A 21,234-nucleotide genomic window follows, 5' to 3' on the forward strand; every position below is an offset into this window, starting at 1 on the left:
GTCGATCTCGGCTGCAGGCAGTCCGCACGTGCAGTATCTCAAGCCAATTGAAGCACCTCAGCCAACTCTCTGGCACGATAGAATCGTTTGTGCGGCCTTGCTTATGGAGCATGTCTTGGACAATAGTTCTACAGCTTTTATGGGGTCAAGGTCCTGCATTTTCCGGAAGACCCAGTACCTAGGTATTATCTCTACAGAACAGTGACGTCACGAAACAAGCAATACAGTTTCACTATTAACCGCACTCAACGCCAAATGGGCCTTGGAACTTATTTGTACCAGCAGAACAAAGAAAGAAAAGCTTCAGTATGCTGTATAGCGACGGAATCCACACACTCTGGTCAAGCGATGCATGCCGCCGTCTTCCATGTGGATTCAGAGTCGAAGCCCGCCGGCTCTCATGATCCAACACGGTTGATTCCCCTGCCCATTCTCGTGACTTGAGAATATGTCTTTTGGTCTCCCTGATCCATCCTGTTCCACGCCTACAAACAATATATAAACCGATAATGAGTCATTAGGTAGTACTGTACACCCGTTCCCTGCACATAATCTTCTTGGGAAAATGCTTCTCTAGAAATGCAAAGCGCCTCACAACGGCTAGTGAGCGCCATTCTGGGCCGTGCCATTCACCAGCCCTGTCTGTGAAGGCGACTGTAAGTTCGCTCCCTCCTGCGTCTGTATATCCATGTTGTGATCCACGGCCTCCTCGGCAAGCTTCTGAGTTTCTTTGGCCCACTGGTCCAACCGGTGTTTCTCGATGTGCTTCTTGAGGTTGTTGTTCTCCCACTGCATGGCTTCGAGAAGCTTCTCGCGGCGGCTCTTGTCCTGTTGCTTGAAGCGCTTGTCGGGTGTTTCCGTATACACACCGAGTGCTTCTGAAGGCAACCATCGTCGGTAGTTAGGTTCCTCAGATGCTTGTTCTGCACACCGTGTTAGTCGGAGATCGAGAATTGTAGGTCTAGGGGTATACTGACGGATTGTATAGAGAGCACAGAAGACTTGGAACAACTCGAGGTTGCTTAAGACTTCCGCGATATCAGAATCAGCCTTCAGCGAAGTGTTGTTGATCTTGGTCCAATCTTCTCGCAAGTAGCACCTCCTCCAGATGAGTCGCTCAGCTTGCTCACGCTCTTGTCCACTAAGACCATTATTCGCAACCTCGATAGCCTGGAAGAACTGATCCGGCATCAGCTGTTTCAGTTCAGGGTCGGGCTGAATCATGGTGAGGAGGTCGATCAATGTGAGAGGATCCAAGGCCTCGTGTCTTAGCAACCGACTTAAACCGTCCTCAAAGATCTCGGACAAGATCTTGTACTTCTTAGGTATCTTCATGGCAAATGCCTCCATCGCAACCGGCAGCTGTGCCGACTCGTCGACTGCGGTCTTGATGATGGGACTGATCTGGCCGTAAAGTTGATCTTGGACTTTGATGATGGCGAGTTGCTTGTCAATTGTCTCTACGCTCGCGTCCGCAACAGCGGCGTTGACAACAGCCTCTTGTATGCTAGTCGAGGCCTTGCTTGACGGTCGCGAAGCTTCAGCCATCCGCGCGAGCTTGCCCAGACTCAACTCAATTTTCCTGTTCCATAACTGCTGTTCACGATTCAGGCCAAGGTCAAGAAGGGTGTTTGCTGCGTGGACGATGTCATCCTCTCCGATTATATCGTTGATCCATGATATCCTGGAGAGCTCCGGCTTAGTGCGAAGGAATGCCGTCTTGTAGAGTCTGTCGCCTTTTGCTTCGAGGAGCGAGTCAACACCGGACCGTGCAATGAGATAATCATAATAAGGGAAGGCAAAGTCCTTGCCATATTTGTCGAGGTAGCCCTGGGTTTGTATCTCTTTGGCATCTTGGAGATCCTGAAGACGTTGTGCTTCGTTGGGTGACAGACCACCCTGCTCAAGGGTGAATTTGAGCTCCTCCTTCTCGCTGATCAGTACTTGTGCCAGAGCTGTCAAGCATTGGTGCTGCTCGGCGAGCTTGTACGCGGCATCCCAATTCTCCGAGGCAGCAAGTGCAATGACCTTCTCATGGCGGTCACTAAGATATGTCTGCTGCCAAGTTTGGCCAGCCTTCTGGTAATTTGAATTCTCGCTGGCAAGTGCCCAACGTGTGAGTTCTTGAAGTGCTGTCAGGTACACTTCAGTCAGATCAGGTAGCAAGGCGCGGGTGCGCTGAACCAAGTTGTGATCAGCATCACCGGCCTGATCAGGGTTGTAGTGTGCCTTGACCCACTCGGTGGACAGTTCGACCATACGTCGAAGGTTGTTGGTCAAGGTCTGTTCACAGGTCCAAGGGGTCGGTAGACCGGCGTAATCATCCGCCAGGATCCCGCTGGCCATCTTCTCATCTTGCAAGGAATACAAAGCGAGATGCCTCCTGCGGAAGTCCAGTGCGTCGCGGATGCTGCCGTTCATAATCTCGACAGCCTCGTAAATGAATCGTGTAATGGTTGACTCATCAGCCTTGGCTCTGGTGTTATACTTGATGACCTCATAAGCCCAAGCAAGGAAAAATTCCATTCGGTGCGCATCATGGATGAACCAGTGACGAAGCGAGTCCACTTCACCCTTGGCCACATTCGGCGGGTTCTTCTCCTCGTTACGTATATAACCGACGATTTCTGCAACCAGATCTTTCTTGGTCTCGTCCGGGCGGGCTTGCATGAATTTCTCATGCTTCGTCCAAACGAAACGAGCGGCCTGCAGTCTCTCAGCTTTCCAAAGCAACTCCCATTTCGTGGCGCGGCTGAGGTTGACTTTCAAGCTTCTAAGGTGAGTAATGAGTTTCTCCAGCGCCTTGACCCGTTCTTGCATGTTGTCCCCCAACTTTGGTGCTAGCGCAGTGAGGTGGGGGCTGTTGGATGTCAAGATATCTTGGCTGAGCTCAAGAGCAGCATCGGCCAGCTCCTGGTCGCTGAAGGGTAGATCCCGCGGTATGTCGAAGACCAAGGGATTCCCTTCCTTGATGCCGAAGAAGACAGCCTGCTCCAGCTTGCTCTTAGCGGTGATTTGCGGCGGCTTCTCACTGGCAAAACGTTCGATATCCGTAGTTGTGACTCGAAGGGTTCCTGCGCCGCGAACGAGGATGGCAACAGCGGGATTCTTTGTCCTAATCCGGTGGGCTCGAACCTCCTCAGATCCTGCGCTCAAAGGCTCTTCACTGCCAGATCCCACAATCTCCAGAGTCGGGTCTGCCCTCAGATCTACAACATCTTCGTACGTTGCAGGCAAGATGTCATTGTCCTCCAATAACTGGGACTCGGGGGAGTCCGGGACCTTTGCAACCGACGCGATAATGACAGCACGTTCGAGGACCACAAACGCAACGACCGCCGGCCTCGGTAAATAGAGCCTCGGTTTGGCAAGGGCGTGGGTGTCCGGAGGAGTTGTGTAGCTTTTGATAGGTCTGACAGCACCAACTGTGACTGGTAGATCTGGCGAGGCGCCGGTTGGCACTAATACCTCTACAAGAAAATACCGACTGACGTTCTTCGTGCTTAAGGACGTTAGAACAAGTAGGTGTTGATAGTCGCCGGATGCTGGAGTCTTGCTTAGTTGACTCATCTCGGAGTGCCTGACATCTAAGTCCTTGGGCACAAAAGCGAAGTCGTGGATTTTGAGCGAGTCAGCCGAAAACCGAGAGCCCGTCTCATGCCGGAAGATAGAATTTATCAGAGTGTCCTTGGCATCGAATTCCGTGAGCAGGTCATGGTGGCCACCGCGGTGGATCTTCCAAGCATGTAGTCTACCCTTGGTTGTAGCAGCAACCACGGTTTGCTCTCCTTGTTTTGATGAACGGTCGGATCTCACAGCAGCTATGTCGCCTTGGATGGAAGAATGAGAAAGCACACTTCGAATACTGCCAAATATCCCACCTGCCGAAGGGCCCAAGGTTGTGCGCAAGAACTGGACTGCAACCTGTGGTCTTCCGTGCGCGTCTCTGACACTCATGTAAGCCATGCGACCACTGCTGAAAGCCAGGATGAAGCCTCCTGCCGACTCAGCACCGACGACCTGAATCACGGTCTCGCTGGACCACATTCCGGATATCGAGTCTTCGACGCCATTCCGTTGTTGTCGAATGAAGTCGAGGGTTGTCGCACTTGATATGGATTCCCAGTAGGTGATCTTGCCACTCGTGGGCATGACGACAACGAGACCGGGCTCCGTAGACGAGGCGGAGGGGGGCACGAGCGAGCCTAAGGGCAAGGGGTCTGTCGAGTGTTTCGAAGGGTACGGCAGTGTGAAGACAAATGATTCGGGCGAGGGCGTCGTCGATGCGTAAGGCCATACGACGGCATGGGTGTGGGTGAGACTGAGCGCGTAGCCCGCCGAGGAGTCGAGGGTGCCATGTTGTCGGCCTAGGCACGGGTTAGCAATCGCGATGTGGGTGAGGGATGCAGGTGCCGTCTCACTCTGTGCATCGGCTCGCAGCCTGTCTGGAAGCGCGGGGAGTTTGCTAACGACGAAAGCGTTGTTGCTCGTCTGCAAGAGAAGAAAATACGCGTCAGTCTTCAACACGTGGGTTGGGCCTGGGGTCCTCGACATACTAATACGACACTGCCGTCGCCCTTGTTGAGGCGCTCGCCCGTCTTTGCCTTTTTGGAGCGGAAGCTGAGCTCCTTCTTGGGGACCTGGGGCGGAGTGTTCTCGACGCCGTCCTGCCTCCGCTCGGTGATGGAGGGCCGGGCGGCCTTGACCTCGTATGTCTCCTGGGCGGGTTCGGCAGTGGCTCCTGGGTTGAGAAAGGTCTGCTCGTTCAACGGGATCCTGGCCCGTTTTGCCTTGGGCTGGCGGACCGACTCGTCAGAGCTCGCAGGGCGCTGACGGCGGCGGCCACGGGTGCTGCTCGCCGGGGTCGAGGCAGCGGCGGGGCCGTTGTTGTTCAGCGAAGAAAACATGGCGGGCCGTGTGCGCGAGCGGGTGGTGGTGGTGGTGAAGAAGCGCGGTACACAGAACGGCGATGGTGGTGCGGGTCGGGGATGGCACGGAGTTTAGATGGGGGTGGAGGACGACGAGCTGTCGGGTCGTCGCGACGACGGGAGTGTAGCGAAAAGGCGGTTACGGATGCGCGAATGCATTCATGAAGGATGTGGCCGCCGCGGGATGATGGAAAAAAGGGCGGGCGGGCGATTGGGTCGCGACGGGGAGGATGGCTCGACGATGTGCTGTCAGTCGGTGTCCCTTGGCTCGCAGGAAAAAAATAACGAGGCCTTCGACAGCTAGGCGGCTGTTATTTTGATTGGGTATCGGGCCTTGTTGACGGCCCTTGGAGGTTTTGCTGCTGCAGCGGGCTGCCGGGCCACGCGGATCCTGGCAATCACCCACTAACAAAAGCTCTCGCGGCCCTGCGGGCCCTGCAGTTTCAAGGCTGTCAGCACCCAGCAGCCCAGCACACTCAGCACCCAGCACGCGGCGCTCCTCAGCAACGCACCGGCGACCGCCTGGGCAGAGGCTGAAGGACCTGGAACGAACTAGGCCGCAACGGGGTTGGCACAGCGTTGAGTGGCTCCCCTAAGGGCTCCCAGGGCCCCACGTGAGGAATTCCGGCAGCTTCGAGCACATCCCTGCCGCCACGGCCAGCGACCCGCTAATAAGAGTGGGCTTTCTTTAGCTGGCTGGCTTTGGCTGGCTTTGGCTGGGGCTGCAAGAGCTGGACGAGCTGGGGAGTTACCGACGATAATGACCTCAACACTGCGCTGGGGGTCGTCCTATCGCATACACTATAACAACGTGTCCTGCGATGTCCAGCCTCGTGGCTGCTATCACTATCACTCGACGGCTATCCCACCATCGGGCGCTCTTTGCTACTCTATTTTGTGGTTCCTCTGCAGAGACGGGAGAGATTCGTGGATTGTGAACCTGGACAAAGTCGGGAGTTTCCCATGTGGTGTCTCTCCCCGGGTCTATATCACAGGTCACAAGCCCATGTGACAGAGCAAGACATACATGAGAGCTCATGAGTGGTTCCTGCATTGGCATAACCACACCACCACCACCACCCGCAGCAAATCAAATGCTAGGATTTCGTCTCCATATCATGTTTCTTTTTGCGTTTCCGCTCGCACGCCAGTTGTAAGTGAGCTATCACAGAGGCTCCTCAACATGAGACGAATCTCAACCTCCTCCTCCGTCACCATCACCGACCCGTTGGTCAAGTATCAGAGCCTTCTGGCCACAGGACTATGTTCTCCGGATCCTGCTCAACATCGCCTCGCCATCCATCTTCAGAAAATCTACCTTCGTCTGAAAGACTACTCGCCGTCCACCGAGTATGCCGCGAGACTAAAAACCATCAAAGATGCGCTAGAAGAGTCTAAGCCGGCGCAGGTTGATGAATCAACTGTGCTCGCCGTCCCCAGCCATCCAATTCGCCGGAACCCTTTCTTTGCTCGCTTCTTTGCGCGCACTGAGCCCAAGGGCAGCCTGGCCCTGACAAAGGTGCTTACGGGGCATGAGGCTGCTATCAACATCAACTCGCCTCAGGGGCTCTTCCTTTCCGGTGAGGTTGGGACAGGCAAGTCTATGTTACTAGACCTTCTGGCAGACGGCCTGCCCACAAAACGCAAGAAGAGATGGCACTTCAACACTTTCATGCTCCATGCGCTTTCTCAGCTCGAGCTGTACCGAAAATCGCATCAACAATTGGGCACCGACAGCCAGCAATACTCGCTTCTCTGGATGGCGAAAGAAATGGTGGAAACATCGCCCATCCTGTTCCTGGACGAATTTCAACTGCCCGACAGAGCAGCAAGCAAGATCTTGAGCAATCTGTTCACAGCATTTTTCCAACTTGGTGGCGTTCTGGTCGCCTCGTCTAACCGAATGCCTGAAGAGCTCGAAAAGGCCACCGGCTTCGAGTACATCCCCCCGGCTCCCGGCGGGATACTTGGCAGGGCCTTGGGACTCTCTCCGAAAAGGGGAAGAGGCGAATTATTCGGTTCTTCAAGCGACTTTGCCTCGTTTCTCGAGGTGCTGAAAGCGAGATGCGAGTTTTGGCAAATGGAGGGTGCTAAAGATTGGCGAAGGCGGGAAGCTGGAGAGGAGAAACCCAGTGCACCGCTCAACTTATCTGGCACACCCATGGAAGCTGACGCAGTAGGTGCCACCAGGGAGACGTTGGATAACGTTGTTCGTTCTGAAGTTGCCGACCAACCTAGCACCACGACAACTCCAATGAATTATCTTCTCCTTCAACCGACAGATCACGACTCTTGGGATAATGCACTCAGAGCTGTTCATTTGTCTGAGAAGTCTACTCATTGGACTCCGTCAAGAATAACCGTCTATGGTCGGACGGTGACTATCCCTCAGCAACATAACGGCGTGGCCTACTGGAAGTTTTCCGACCTCGTATCAAATTATGGGCCGGCGGATTACATAACCATGGCCTCGACCTTTCACACTTTTATTATTGATGGGATTCCGGTTCTTTCCGTATCAAAGAAGAACGAAGCACGGCGACTTATTACTTTGCTTGATGCTCTCTACGAGGCACGCTGCAAACTCATTGTCCGCGCTGAGGTTGGGCCCGATGATCTCTTCTTCCCAGAGACGAAAGTCAGACTTGGCCCTGGTCAAAGGGGAGCTGGAGGGTCAGACAGTATTGACGTCGATGCCATGCTTCCAGAAACTATCGCCGAAGTTTACCAAGATCAAACATCGCCTTTCCGGCCCAATATCTCAACGTACATGGATCCAGTCAATGATCCAGCCAATACGGCTTATGATCCAGATGCCGACTCTGATTTCGGGGTCGAGCAGAAGTCGCCTAGGCTTAAGCCAGACTTCACCAACACGGGCGCTTTCACTGGGGAGGATGAGCGCTTCGCTTACAAGCGTGCCGCAAGTCGGCTCTGGGAATTGTGCGGTGCGCGCTGGCATGCAAGGACTGGTGATTGGTGGTGCCCATTACCCATCGAGTCCAGGCACTGGGAAGGCGGTCTGGCGTCACGGCCTTTGAACAGCCAAACCCTTACCAAACGCCAAGCTAAAGGGGATGTAGCCATGGGAGAGAGTATAGAGCTGGACGAACCTGCTGGGCTACAGAGGCTGAGGGTTGAACACTTCAAGAACACCATCCTGGGTGAAGGACAGTGGCATAGGAAGGATAACGAGAGAGCTGGAGACAGGTTTGCAAGGAGTAAGGGCCAGTCCAATGACGGATTTGAATAATGTCTCCGCGTCTATTTACTCCTTGCCAAGTCATCACATATCACTTGTGTTCCCATCTATTACAACTAACCAGGATAGAGAAATGCTGTTCAACCAGTCTCAGTTAAGGTCAAAGAAATAACAAAGCCCGATTGGTGCATCCAGTTCTGACATGTCGTACAAGAGCACACTTACAGCAAAACATGGTCTAAATAGACTTAAACTAGTACGGAGGCCTCGGTACAAGGTTATCAAAGCTCGAACTGTCAACTAAGCGTCAACTTAGCATACATCCTCTTGCCGCGCGCGTGTGCCGTGAACGGCGTACATTTCAACATCCTACATGGGAGTGTAATTCTTCCTATTGAGCCGTCTTAGGTGCGTATATTAGTTTTGAAAAGACACTGTCGTGATCAGCCCGTAGCCACCATCTCAGCCCTGCATAAAGTGCCTTTGATAGCATATACAGCTTGTTGTGGCTAACCATATTTGCTTCGCTCTCTAAAGACAAGAGAGAAACGTCTCAGGATCAGTTTGCAGTAGTTGACTGCGTCCCTTTTAAAGCCTTACATCCTGGCCCTCGGGTGCTCCATTTTGAGTGGTAACGCCTGAGTCGACAAATTGAAGCCGTGCGCGCCTAGTCGAGATACGACGATCGTATCCACTGAAGATCCATATTCACCTCAGTGGGGTATCTACACAGCGAGGACGCAAACCAAAGGGCTAGAGCACTCTGTTCCGTCAAGCCATGGAAATATGCCTCTATTAGTTTCGAAGATCACGACTTCTCCTGCAATCGATATCAACTAGGAAACTTTCATGATCTTCACGCCGGGGCCTACGTCTCGATGAAGGACATCGTCGTCAACAAAACGTCAAATCAAAGCACACTCAAGAGTTTACAGCACTCTTGCAGGGATACGCGGCCCCCTGGGCTCCCAATGTTACTAGGATTAGGAAAGAAATTCTCTCACGGCGTCAAAGTCTTGTTTGCAATTCAGAACGCATCTCGTATGGCATTGGTGTCTCTGAAACCATGACGCTCCGCCCAATGTCGCCAAGCGCTGCTGGCAACATGCGCCCGCAAGCTTCACAGGACTCCAGCAGCGACAGGCGCGCGTCGATAAACACTTTGGATACCTTCGGGTATACCCGAGAATCAAGTGACGATGACGACTTCGGGAGTGTCATACCAGAATCCGGGACGGCGCTTACCATTGACTCACGCCAACACCCTTATCGCGCCAGTGAGGTTGTGGATCCTGGCAGAGACAGCCCGCCACGGCCGGCGGGTCGCCAGTTGAATCAAAGAAGCACTGCCAAACCTGGTGCCTTACCAGAACCATCAACGATCAAGGGAAATGAAGAGAGCAAATTTGGAGACGTTCCTTCAGCGTTGACTATGGACTTCAGCGATCCTGAAAGTTCGGCGTTTCACCTAGAGAGCCGAAGCAACCGTCCGTCTGCCAGAGACTCTGCCTTGAATCCCACGAAGCAGTTATCACGTACTGTAGGCGAGGGGAACAGCGGTAGCAGCAGTGACGATGGACATCGTGGTGTGGGCGGCGACGAAAGGGTCCGAAAGACCACCGCGGCAGAGATCGAGTCCGCTCGCAAAATTCTTGCGCAGGCTAGGCTGAGTGACTATGAGTCTTTTCAAGGTTCATGGAAGGCATCAGTACGAGGCGATCGTTCTGCATCACCGCCACTCACAAGACAAGTCCGAAGCGGAACCGGCAAAGAGTCTGATAGTGACGATACAGTGCACAGTCTTATGTCGCCAACGCCCAAGACGGTTGAATACCCATCAGAAACACAGCAGCCGCCTTCAGTGTCGAGGAGGCATAGCCATAGCAGTGTAGAAAGTTACCGGTCTCACCCAAGCTCGAAAGCACGATCCCAACATACCACCACTCGAGCTCCCGTGGCAGAGCACTCTCGAAAAATAAAGGAGCCAGAGTTCTTATCGCGGAAAGACCCAATCAGGACTTCCGAGGAGGTTCGTGGAGAGGAAACCTTTCCCTCAAGCAATTTTCATCGGGAGACCAATGATGGTAGTGGCACTACCAGACTTGGGAGCCTCACAACTAGTGTACGGTCACATCGGGCAGCTTCAATGGTGAAGAAGATACTCAGCAACGATGGACACTCCATCTCCCCAAGGCTTCCAGCCGATTTACGGACCAATCTCGGCAACGACTCTTCAAATCGGTTGCCAGACTTTTTCAACTACGAGTTCTTCCAGTTTGTGCTTCGTAATCCGACAACGGCCCATCAACTTCTCAAATTTAGCCAAACGCGTGTCTGCAGCGAAAACATAGAATTTCTGAATAGGGTCAGTCGAATGTGCCACCATGAGCCCGTGCGGCCTGCGTCTGACATGGTACTAACGTGGTTCATATATAGGTCGACGAGTACTACAAAGCATTGGCCGACATTACGAGTGCCTTGAGCGTAATATATAAGGGCTATATCTCTATGCAGTCCACGAACCAGCTCGATGTGCCAGAAGAAATGTCGAGATTAGTGCACAAAGACATCAGATCCCTGACAGGAAAGACACTTCCCGGAATGGAAACATTATTTACGGATATGCAAGAAAGAGTCGAAGAGATAGTATTCACTGACCTATATCCATGGTTCGTTCAACACCAGTTGGCGTTGAGTGCGTCGCAGGCACTCGCTAGTGACCGCCATCGGTACGCTGGTTTGGGTGACTGTTTTTGTCTCACTACTCCTTCGTGAGTTCCAGTATCACGACCATTTTGTGGCTCACAAGGCTAACTATTTGCAGGAAAGCTGATAATCCCATAACGTTTGCTTCTGATGGGTTCGTCAAGGTAACTGGATATGGTCGTCCTGAGATCATTCCTCGGAACTGCAGATTCTTGCAGGGACTTCGAACGGATCGTGTGGCAATCAAGCGATTAAAGCAAGGTATTGATAAATGTCACGAATCGGTCGAGTTAATTTTGAATTACAAGAAGAATGGTGATCCATTTTGGAATCTGCTCTATGTTGGTATGACCCCATCCCCCAAACTATCTCCCTTGTTCTGTTGAATATCAAAATTGACAGAGAACTGAAGCGCCCCTATACGATCAGAATGGAAATCTCGCATTCTTCATTGGTGGCCAGGTTAATTGCTCAACCACGATACATACCAATGCCGACCTCCTGAAAGTCATGTCGTTATCGGCCTCCAACGAGATAGGAGACGAAGAGATCTCTGGGGCGTCGACACAGGTTAATCAGAAGCTGACCACAGCTCCATCTGCTAAGAAAGCTTTCCTAAAAGCATTTGGCGTACGGTCAGAAGAAGCCAGGATTCTACCCGGACCATCAGGAATGGAGCATGAAGTCCTGAACCGCATGGAGGGTCAAAACCTCAACACACAGATGAAGGAGTTCTACACGGCCTACTCCAAGTACCTCGTAATTGAGGCAAACACCTTCATCATACGCTACTACTCCGAAGGCGTCATGGATGCGCTGAATCCGGCGAATAACACGAACACGCCAGCGGGCCAGGATGTGTTCCGCTTCCTCAAGCAGAACGTGGTAAGCAGAACCACACTCTTGAATAAATATCGTTCGCCGAGCTAAACTCCCTCTAGTCAGGCAAAGAGACAGATTACCGGAATAAAGTCCGTACCGCTATCCGCACAGGTACGGCCATCAGTGTGGAGCTCCGGCTGCAGACCAGACGTAGCGCAAGGTTCTGTGGGCACGAGGTCTTTGCCACGCACTGGACTCCGCTGAAGGACGAGAATGCGTCAACACATTGGGTGGTGATTACGTTGGCTTCAAAGACGCAGTGAAGAAGTGATAATTTTCGATTTGTTGATTACCCCGGTGGGATGGGGAACTCAATGGCCAGGTGTTATTTGAAATACGTCGCACAGTTTTCAGCATTGAAATCATATTAGTACAAGTGCAGCATATAATTGTCTAGAGTCAATAGCTATTGGATACTTCAATGATTCATCTGAGCAATGGAATCTTCGGTCCAGCAGTAAAGTCGCAGGCAAATCGAGAGAGTCAAAGATTTCAAGTTTTATAGACACAGATTCAGGAGAGAAAAAGGCTAGACAAGTCTGTCGCCGCTCCATCGAGGGATATGGCTGTACACCACAATCCCGAGAAAGGTGAATTGCCTGGTCACCAGTTTATGCGCACATGAATCTCAGTTGCCCTTGTACTTTTGTGTTTATGCGTATGGATAAATGGTTGAACTTCTACCCAGATACTCAAATGAAAATCGAAGCGCCTGACAGTTTCGTTTGTTCCGGCATGCTCGCTTCTGCTTAAACTACGAACCAATTAACTGATATCAGTTGGGTTAATGAAAATGGATAGATCGCCATCCCGACTGAAACATGCCAACACTGTCTTGAAAGAACAAACTTTAAAGAAGAGGAACCATCGATTTTTGAAGGTTGCTTTTGTGACTTGCTGCCGTGCTGCATACATGTCTTACAGACACGGGATCTCGGGGTTGCTTCCAGATATGTATTGAGCCGTATCTTCCCGTGCTGCATGTCTCGAGGCTCGTATAGCCACAAGCCAACTGACGAATTGCTCAAATGTCGGTGAACGGCTATCACAATGCGTACCACATCATGAATACCAATCAAATTCCAACGCATTGCTGCATTCTTCCCTTCCAGCAGCTCAAGGGAAATACATTCATCGATCACTCTTCTGGAAAGAAGAAAAGAGCCATGATTTTGACTGAGCGTGACAAAGCTTTGTTCGAGACTACCAAACGGCTCTTGGCTCAGGTAGTCAACGAAGGACTTTGCGATGCTACAGTCGAAATATGCCATCTCGGAGAGACACGGCAACTCTGTCTGCACCCACGATCTGGTAGTGAGGATGCCAGCTTGGTGAGGGTGACTTTGAAGCCAGGCATCGTTCTTGCCACGAATGACAACCACGTTATCTCAATTGTTCGACCGGAATACCTACAACCTCCAATAATAGCTCGAAACAAAGATTTGTATGATCGCGACCCTGAGGTGATCCTCGAATGTATGAAGTCTTGGTTTATATTAGATATTAGCGAGAATATTATTAAAGAGATTGGACGAGAATTGCGAAACTGTGCAGATAATCAAGGTACGTCTATAAAATCCATTGTATCGTTTTTATAGTGTTTAACGACACACAGAAAAGTGGCTGCAGATTGCAAGGTCGAGCCCGAAGGTGCTGACCTTGAATGATCCATCGGTGTCCTGGGAGAAGACGTTGATATATGGACACCCAAGTCACCCAGTACGTCCACCAAGCAGCAGCATTGTGTTTCATATCATTCTGATCCTGATAAATGCAGTACCACCGACTGTGCTACGCACAGCCTCCACTGAAACCAGTCCATCCAGAAGATATTACAAGCATGCTTACACCAACTCTTGCTTTCATCTCGGTTCCACGCAAGGATCTGTGTGTCACTGGTCCATTTGTACAAACACTTCAGCCACTACTCAGACGATTGGAGATCCCGGAGACCAGCAGTGACCGAGTAGTCGTACCTTGTCTTGTTCAACAACTACCATCTATCAATCATAGATTCATGGATGTAGACGTACTGAGAATGGTCAATGACTGTGCTGATGCTCAAGTCTCGTTACGAACTCTCACCTTAAGACCAGAGCTGAACTTTGGGTATCACATGAAACTCTCACTGGCATGTCAAATAACCTCTGCTCTGAGAACCATCACACCATGGACTACACAAGGTGGCCGCATGGTCACGGAAATATTGGAGAAGTTTCTACCCGACGACCTGTGGGTATTCAGAGAGGTTGCTGCTGTAACTGGTAGCCAGAGCGACTTTGATGCCGCCAAACATCTATCGTGTATACTGCGAGATAGCTTGGAGAGCCGTGCAGAGGCGAACGGCGAGCGATTAGTGGTTGCTGCGGCTTTAGCCCAGACACCTTACAGTATCGACGTCACATATGCAGAGCTGCTGTTCGGGCTTAATTCATTGATTCAGAAGCAGGAATGGTTTCGAAAGTCTGTTGGTCCTCAGGGAACTTCCTGAGATTCAAGATATGCTGACTAAAACAGTTACATCAAGTGTTTATTTGAACTTGTCCTCCCTCCCCTGGTGAAGTATGGTATCGGTCTGGAAGCTCACGGACAGAACATTGTGGCGCGTATCTGTCAACAGACGAATCGAGTCAAAGGCTTCGCTGTGCGGGACTTTGGTGGCATCAGATTGCATGTTCCGACTTTGGAACGCTTTAGTGTCGATTTCTCGTCATTGCCACCACGAGGGGCGATCCTAACCCACGATATGCATAAAGTTTGGAGCAAGGTACACCATTCACTGCTGCAAAACCACGTCGGCCTGCTTCTGACCGCCCTCGGGCTGGAAAGAGCGACTGGATGGGGTATTACTCTCGAGACACTAGAGCAGGTGTTAGACCCGGACGGAGATATTCATGGAAAGTACTTGTACGAGTATTTCACGCAAGATACGATGCCCTTCAAGTGCTTCTTGAGGATGAGGATGGAAGGCAAATATCGCGACGTAAGTTCCCCTCTCCAAGATACCATCGACGTAGTACTCAACCAATTCTGTCAGTACATTGAGCGACAAGTCCCGAACGTGCTTCTTACTGATTCACCGCGATGGGAGTCCGCAATTGCTGCCTATCAATCTTCTTTACAGTATACGTAGCAACGCAATATTAGGCGTATACACCCACTGCCTGAACTTTCTCAAACTGAAGAGTTGCACCGACAAAAGTTAGCCACGTCAATAATGCCGTTTGAGTACTCACAAATTCTAAGCGCTGGCTGAGCATCAGCGAACAGTGATATATCAAGGGCATCTGCAGCCAGGGGTAGAGCCCTTTAGCCTGTAGTTCTGAGGGAAATTCCACCCAAAGCAATGTAATGAATGGTGTTTGATTTTTCGTTGCTAATTGGTACTTTTTGAGATCTGAATAATGTACCCACGCGTTGTAGTAAAGGAGCCAGTACCTACCAGGCTAGTTGGCTAGAACTGCATGTATCACATTGAGCCAACGTCTTGATCTTCCAAACAAGGGGACCACATGCGTTACTATAGCAGCACTCAGTTTCCTATGATTCGGATTCTTCTCATGAAATTCTTGAATTTCTAGTCCGCCTGCTGACATTTCGTTTTCTTGTACGAAACGCATGAATCGCTATCACATCTGTTGTTGACAGTGATAGAAACGATTCGGAATGGTGGTGGTTCTGCACTTGCCTTCCACGCCAAACAATTGCATCGACATATGGGCTCGAGATGCACAAACGGGGTTATCTAACCATATACGATACGCCAAGTCATCCCCTGCTGGTATGATACGTTCCAATTCGCGACGAGCAACTCTCCATCCTGGCATACCTAACTTCAAGGCACGAACCATTGCAGCGACGTTGCCATGAATCACACTGTGGACATATCGATATACACTCTCCAATGACTCTTCTCTCGTCAGAATCCACGAGGTATCGACTTCTAGTGAGGTGGTCTTGAGGAATGTTTCTCCGTGCACCCGAAATGACCCTAGGTCCCGAACCAAGAACCCGCGAATCTCCCGAGAGACTGGATCTATACGGATGAGCAAGTTTTGCATATGGGCTTGTAGAGCGAAGCCATGCAACATGACAGAAGGCAGAACAGCGCGAAACAGATGGCTGCAGAACTGTCGAAGACGGTCCAACTTGCTCTCAGTCGTCTCGTCTTCCCAAATACTGTGGATGTTCTCCGTCACTGCTGCGCAAACGATGATTTTGTCTCCAGTTATAGCCGCTATGGACTCAGTACTCTGGCGAATAATGCAGCCCAAGTGTTCGCTCGAAGATGCGGCGGCTGCATACTCGCGGATAACTGTCAAGGAGCCACCGAACTGTTCCGCTGATTTCTCAAGAACTTGTAGCACTGGCTCTAATCTGTGACCGATAGTGATGGCCCATGGCCGTATTGTTCGGACAATTGACGTGATTTTGATGGCCAGAGGGACCTTGATACAGAAATCAGCATTGGCGACGGAGATGGTCCGCACCGAGCTCTGTGGTCGACCTGTGATGAACTGGGACAGGACTTTGGCTGTGGGGAAGACCTCCTTTACATTTGGCAGTTGGTACTCGTGGACGGGAAATACTATGTCTCTCTCGTCGGTTCCGTCGATGGGCGCAAGTTGAGAAATGTACTTGTCGTAATTCCCAACAACCGTCATATCCGTTCGAGGAAGTGTTACGAAGTAGATCTGAGCGGTTGTAAAGTCATCCACCATTGGATATCTGCACTTATGCCATGGATGCATCCCATGGCCCTCGATGATCGCCTGTTCCCAGTCGATAATGGGAGACTCAAAAGTTGGTGTCCAATTGCGCAGATACACCCTCTCCAGGTTTTCAACTGAATTTTCGAGTTCTCTACAGACAGTTTTGATCTTGTCATGGCTGAGTTTGGCCCAAGCCCCGTAGATACGCATCAGCTGTGCACCATTCGATACATCAACCTGCTTGTAAGCAATCCGCCCTGATAATTCAGATGCATGAACGGCCTCTTGAAATCGAAGAGGCTGTGGAAGATCAATACAGACTGTGTCGTTAACGAGAGGGTATGACAGTATGATCGAATGATCGGTAACGCTGGATGTCACAAGGCGCTCGTTTATCAAGCAGGCAGCTACCCTTGTGAGTGAAGCATGCTCAGCTCGCTTCCGGTCGAGTAATTTCTCCATGAAGTTGGCCCCGTTATGAAGAGAGCGGGGATGAGGACTCTGTTCGATCAGCTAAGTCGCCTCAGTTGTAGAAATACTTTACTCGATAAGTCATTGCGATTTGGCGACTGATAAACGAGAGCACATAATTATTTCGGGTTCGGTGAAGGACATTATCAACAATGATGCACAGCATTGCTTCTCACAAAGTCTCAGCATGTAATGCTTCAGATTTTGACGCCATCCTGTGACACCCGCTTTAGATATTTCTATCATGCGAGACACGGCCGTCCTTTGAGAAGTGCCAACTTCAACATCACAATCCAGTGATAAGTATGTTTCAACACAGCTTCCAGGCGCCAGTTGTCATTATTTGCAGCTCCGAGTTGCTGCAGCTAACTTGCTTTTCCAGGCAGTAGCCTAACCTACACTACGTTCACCTGCGGCCCCTGAGACACCATTTCAGCTGGCACCAGTACTAATCCCGAACCATTTTCTCAAACAACACTGGGTCGTGCACTAGATAACTACTTAGACAATAGGTCCAGCATGTTACTTTGTGCCACACAGCAGCATTCCAGCTCGCCAGTTCCGTTCCAAAAGTCGGTCAACGTAAAAGGAACTTTCGAGAATGTTGCTTCCGAGATCTCTGGCCCAATGTGAGATTCGTGCGAGGTCTCGGGTCAGATTGTCAGTACCTACAAAATCTGAACTGCACACAACTGCAAACGACACACTGCAGACCTTTTTGCAATTTATATTATGATTCAGAACTCAAACGAACCCCAAGTACTGCCGTTCACCAGGCCAAGCCAGAATTGATTTCCGGCATTTTCATCCAGTGACCAGACATCAGGAAGCACAACGTCCGGCTCGCTGGGCGGTACCAGGCCTCGGGCCACGAGTTGGGTCTGAAACCAAACTTTTATCCATTTGATTTTGTGCACATACTTAATGAACACATCTTCCTTCTCATCATCCGGATTGTCCTTGGGTAAAAATCCACCCTCGATGGGTTCTACTGCCCGGCGCTTCTGTAGAAGGCTGGCGTTATCGAAAGCTGCTATAAGCTCGTCCATGATAGAGACCAGGTCGAGAGTCTGCCGTGCCCCATCTAGATCCCAGCCATCGACGTCGAGGAGCAGTAGCCGCGAGGCCGTGACAGTGACAGTGATCAGTTCGGCTGAACATGTGAATGGGCGATAGAGGAGGTCCGCTGGAGTGGACGACAGCAGGAAGGTGAAGAAAGACTTAACAGCTTGAAGACAGCTGGTAAGATGTTGGGATCTGTGCAGTGCATTTTGCCCAGTGACCGTCGTAGAGAGGCGCGTTGCGGGCTCATATAGTCGGACCAGCACATAGTTGTACTTCATCCAGAAAGTCACTGCGAATTGCAGTTATGAGCGATGAATGTACAGGAGACAAGCGCCTTAAGATGCAAGGCTTGCGGGAAGTATACGAACTCACTATTTTGCACTTGTCCTTGCTCAATATTACCGCAGATCTCATTGATCTGTGTATGGATGGGCTGGATGCCCCTCATCAAGGACTGAACAGGAACACCGCTCTCGCTACCCGCCGGAAACGTTGCTGAAATACGATCCACAACCTGCTGTAGCCTGATCATCCGCACAAGGTAGCTGTCTGGCCAATAGTCGCCAGAATCCGTAACGTACTGCAGACAATACTTCATGTAATCGTTTTGAAGTGAGTTCTGGCGACAGAACTGAGATGAATTGCTGGGATCCCAAGTCAGTGGTTCTAGCATAGCATAACGCTGGTAGAACTAGCGAGCATCACCACTTACACCGATAATACATAATAGCATCCCAGAAAGGCGCGCATCTCTTCGAGCGTGTGGAATTCTTCCGCAACCGTCGTCAAGGCTCTCCCTCTCATCGCCTCATCTACATCGCCGGCACCCACAGCTTGCTTCACCTTCTGTTGGCAGGACGGTGGGAGGCGTGTGATCCCAAGATTATGAGCGAGTCCAACGGCAAGATAAATGAGGTTTGTGATATAACGATCCAAGTAAAAGCTATGGTTTCCCCTGCGTGCCGTTAGAACGAAGTGTTTCGCCAGCTTCCAGGTATCATACCAAGCAATGAATACCAATAACCCCTGGAGAAGATCCAGGTCTCGCTCCTCCAATACTATTATGCGTTGGCCGATGTAGGCACTAATACTTCTTTTCATTTCCTTTCGCTGGGCCAGGGTGACCGGTGCAGCGGCAAGCATAATACTGCGGAAGAGCAATGGGCTCTCATAGCAGAGTTGCTCTGCGAATACGTCCCGTTCGAGCACCACGAATGGGAACTCGGGCATCATTTTCACCTTAAATAGGGCGAGTGCCTGGGAGGCTTGACTCCATGTCAAACCGAAGCCGGGACCAGAGGGTACGTCATGCGCATAGCTTACGCCAATCGGTGGGAAGGACGCCCGTGTGGGCGGTGCTGCAAGGTCTTCAGCGTCGAAGTGCTGTGTGACCGGACCGTAAGCATTTAAGCCGTATGCCTGGAAGGTATTTCTATCCAAATACTCTCCATGTAGTGCGGGCGAAGGAGTTCCGTAGTGTGAGCCTTCGCTTTGGAGTTCGTTTGTCTCATGAAAGGACAAGAAATTGTCAATTGGGGACGGCAAGATTGAGACCATACCATTCTCTCGGTGCTCCGGCGAGGTCCTTTGGCTTCATACCAAGTCAGCCCATGTCAAGTATGTTATTTTCCAAGCTGTATAGCATTGTCAACGCGGCAGTCAATGGGAAAACTGCTGGAAAGCCCGCTATGGGAATGGCTACGCACCTCGAGTGTCTGATCTGTCTTGGCCTTCTCAACACTTTCGTAGTCTGAGGCGTGCATTCGATTTGAACTCGTCGGCATCTTTATATAGGTTAGTAACTCTGACAATTGGACAGGCTGCTGGATTAAACGGTTGAATAATACCGATCACAGCCATCCGCAACATAGTTCTCCGGGAAGTTGCATCGGGCCTTCGCCCTTGAGCAGGGCTGGCAAGCCCGTTGTCTCCGCGGCGGGCTAGACGGCCGGCGTCGTGAGCCTAGCTCTTCTCCCATAACGTGTTTTCAACCCAGGCGAGGAGGGGAATTTTCTGCACGGCAGCGGCGTTGCAAGATAGGCAATAGGTTTATAAGATAACTGTCGACCTGATAGCTTGGTAAGAGCTCATCTAATGCACAACACAGGTGTCTCAGAACCCTGTATATTTCCGCTTGCGCAAACCCCGAACTTTGCGCGCCATACTGTACACGTTCTCACTGCCTGATACGAGTTCCTACTTATGTAAGGCGCAGCGATCATCGAGGAAGCGTCAGCTGCACGGTACCATGCGGTGGAGCTCCGGACCCCAGGGCGAGATGGATGGTATCTCCGGAGGGCTCCGCGAGCAGTGGAGCGGGATCGAAAATACTTGTTTCCGCTGTCTATCAGTGTCTGTCAGCGTGAGGCACATTGCATCCGCAAGTACCTGCTATCGCGACTTAACCCGCTCAGCTTCTCCCTACGATGGTGTCTCTCATTAGTCAGTTATACCTGCTCAGCCTCCAGCAATAGCACCATGATTCTCTGCCTACCGAACTCATTGCGGTCACTTTGTCGGCGTCAGCAATGTTTGAAACGGTACTTTTGGATAGGCCTGCCATAGTATGCAAAAAGCTGACGCATCTCATTGAGCCATATGTTCTATTGTTGCACTACGCTCATTGCTGACCCCTGTCACAGGGGGGCTGAAATGGGACATTCTTGGCAGGGCTTAGATACGACTGCAGCATGCCTTGCCTGGACAACGACGTAGAGGGCGGATTACATGCATGCAGCAGCCGGGAATCTCTCGGTATTTAACGCGCACAGCGTACTGATCAATTCGTCAGCTTCGACCCCAGGGCGGTAAAAAGCGCTTCTTCCCGGCTTCAATGATGGAGATTACTCATCCACGTCCGGGGGCTCGCTACCTGATGCCCTATAAGAGCTGCGATTCCAAGGACCACGCATTACTGCACGGGGTCATTTATTTTCGTCCTAAATTGGCGAGACATCACTAATCGAGACCAAAAAGATTCCAAACCACCTCGGCAGATATAGAACTAGGTTAGTTGCATATACGATGCACACGATGCTGCGACAACTGCGCATTACCACAGAAATGGCCAAAGATAGACAAGGCATAATTCTGGTTTAAGAATGAATGCAAATGGATATCATAACGATCGTAAAAAGCACATAAAGCCCCTAAATCCTAAATATGGAAATGTGCAGACCAAATAGTCCTTCTGTAGAACACCAACACGCCGCCCAATGCAGAGACAATGCTCTGGTATGTAGTTTTGGTTCCATATGGTACATCTTTT

General features: G+C 50.9%; 6 protein-coding genes across 6 annotated transcripts; 3 read left to right on the top strand and 3 right to left on the bottom strand.

Moving 5' to 3' along the window:
* Window positions 1-600: 600 nt before the first annotated feature.
* JN550_001809 (uncharacterized protein) lies at window positions 601-4,907 on the bottom strand (the record flags this gene model as incomplete). Its single annotated transcript, XM_049313034.1, has 4 exons — window positions 601-923; window positions 978-4,367; window positions 4,422-4,491; window positions 4,557-4,907. The coding sequence occupies 4 exons, from the start codon at window positions 4,905-4,907 to the stop codon at window positions 601-603; spliced, it is 4,134 nt and encodes a 1,377-aa protein (XP_049175870.1).
* A 1,204-nt stretch (window positions 4,908-6,111) lies between these two features.
* JN550_001810 (uncharacterized protein) lies at window positions 6,112-8,181 on the top strand (the record flags this gene model as incomplete). Its single annotated transcript, XM_049313035.1, has 1 exon — window positions 6,112-8,181. One exon carries the CDS (start codon window positions 6,112-6,114, stop codon window positions 8,179-8,181), a length of 2,070 nt encoding a protein of 689 aa, XP_049175871.1.
* A 1,015-nt stretch (window positions 8,182-9,196) lies between these two features.
* Window positions 9,197-11,981, top strand: JN550_001811 (uncharacterized protein; the record flags this gene model as incomplete). The annotated part of the gene is made up of 5 exons (XM_049313036.1): window positions 9,197-10,495; window positions 10,567-10,901; window positions 10,955-11,181; window positions 11,249-11,721; window positions 11,778-11,981. 5 exons carry the CDS (start codon window positions 9,197-9,199, stop codon window positions 11,979-11,981), a joined length of 2,538 nt encoding a protein of 845 aa, XP_049175872.1.
* Window positions 11,982-12,884: 903 nt separating this feature from the next.
* JN550_001812 (uncharacterized protein) lies at window positions 12,885-14,851 on the top strand (the record flags this gene model as incomplete). Its single annotated transcript, XM_049313038.1, has 5 exons — window positions 12,885-13,281; window positions 13,334-13,437; window positions 13,496-14,181; window positions 14,236-14,701; window positions 14,756-14,851. 5 exons carry the CDS (start codon window positions 12,885-12,887, stop codon window positions 14,849-14,851), a joined length of 1,749 nt encoding a protein of 582 aa, XP_049175873.1.
* A 496-nt stretch (window positions 14,852-15,347) lies between these two features.
* Window positions 15,348-16,892, bottom strand: JN550_001813 (uncharacterized protein; the record flags this gene model as incomplete). The annotated part of the gene is made up of 1 exon (XM_049313039.1): window positions 15,348-16,892. The coding sequence occupies one exon, from the start codon at window positions 16,890-16,892 to the stop codon at window positions 15,348-15,350; it is 1,545 nt and encodes a 514-aa protein (XP_049175874.1).
* Window positions 16,893-17,638: 746 nt separating this feature from the next.
* JN550_001814 (uncharacterized protein) lies at window positions 17,639-19,750 on the bottom strand (the record flags this gene model as incomplete). The annotated part of the gene is made up of 6 exons (XM_049313040.1): window positions 17,639-18,255; window positions 18,339-18,610; window positions 18,679-18,921; window positions 18,970-19,455; window positions 19,526-19,557; window positions 19,673-19,750. The coding sequence occupies 6 exons, from the start codon at window positions 19,748-19,750 to the stop codon at window positions 17,639-17,641; spliced, it is 1,728 nt and encodes a 575-aa protein (XP_049175875.1).
* Window positions 19,751-21,234: the final 1,484 nt, after the last annotated feature.

Source organism: Neoarthrinium moseri (assembly GCF_022829205.1).
Source record: "Neoarthrinium moseri strain CBS 164.80 chromosome Unknown scaffold4_Wmoseri_CBS_16480, whole genome shotgun sequence".
Taxonomy (NCBI): domain Eukaryota; kingdom Fungi; phylum Ascomycota; class Sordariomycetes; order Amphisphaeriales; family Apiosporaceae; genus Neoarthrinium; species Neoarthrinium moseri.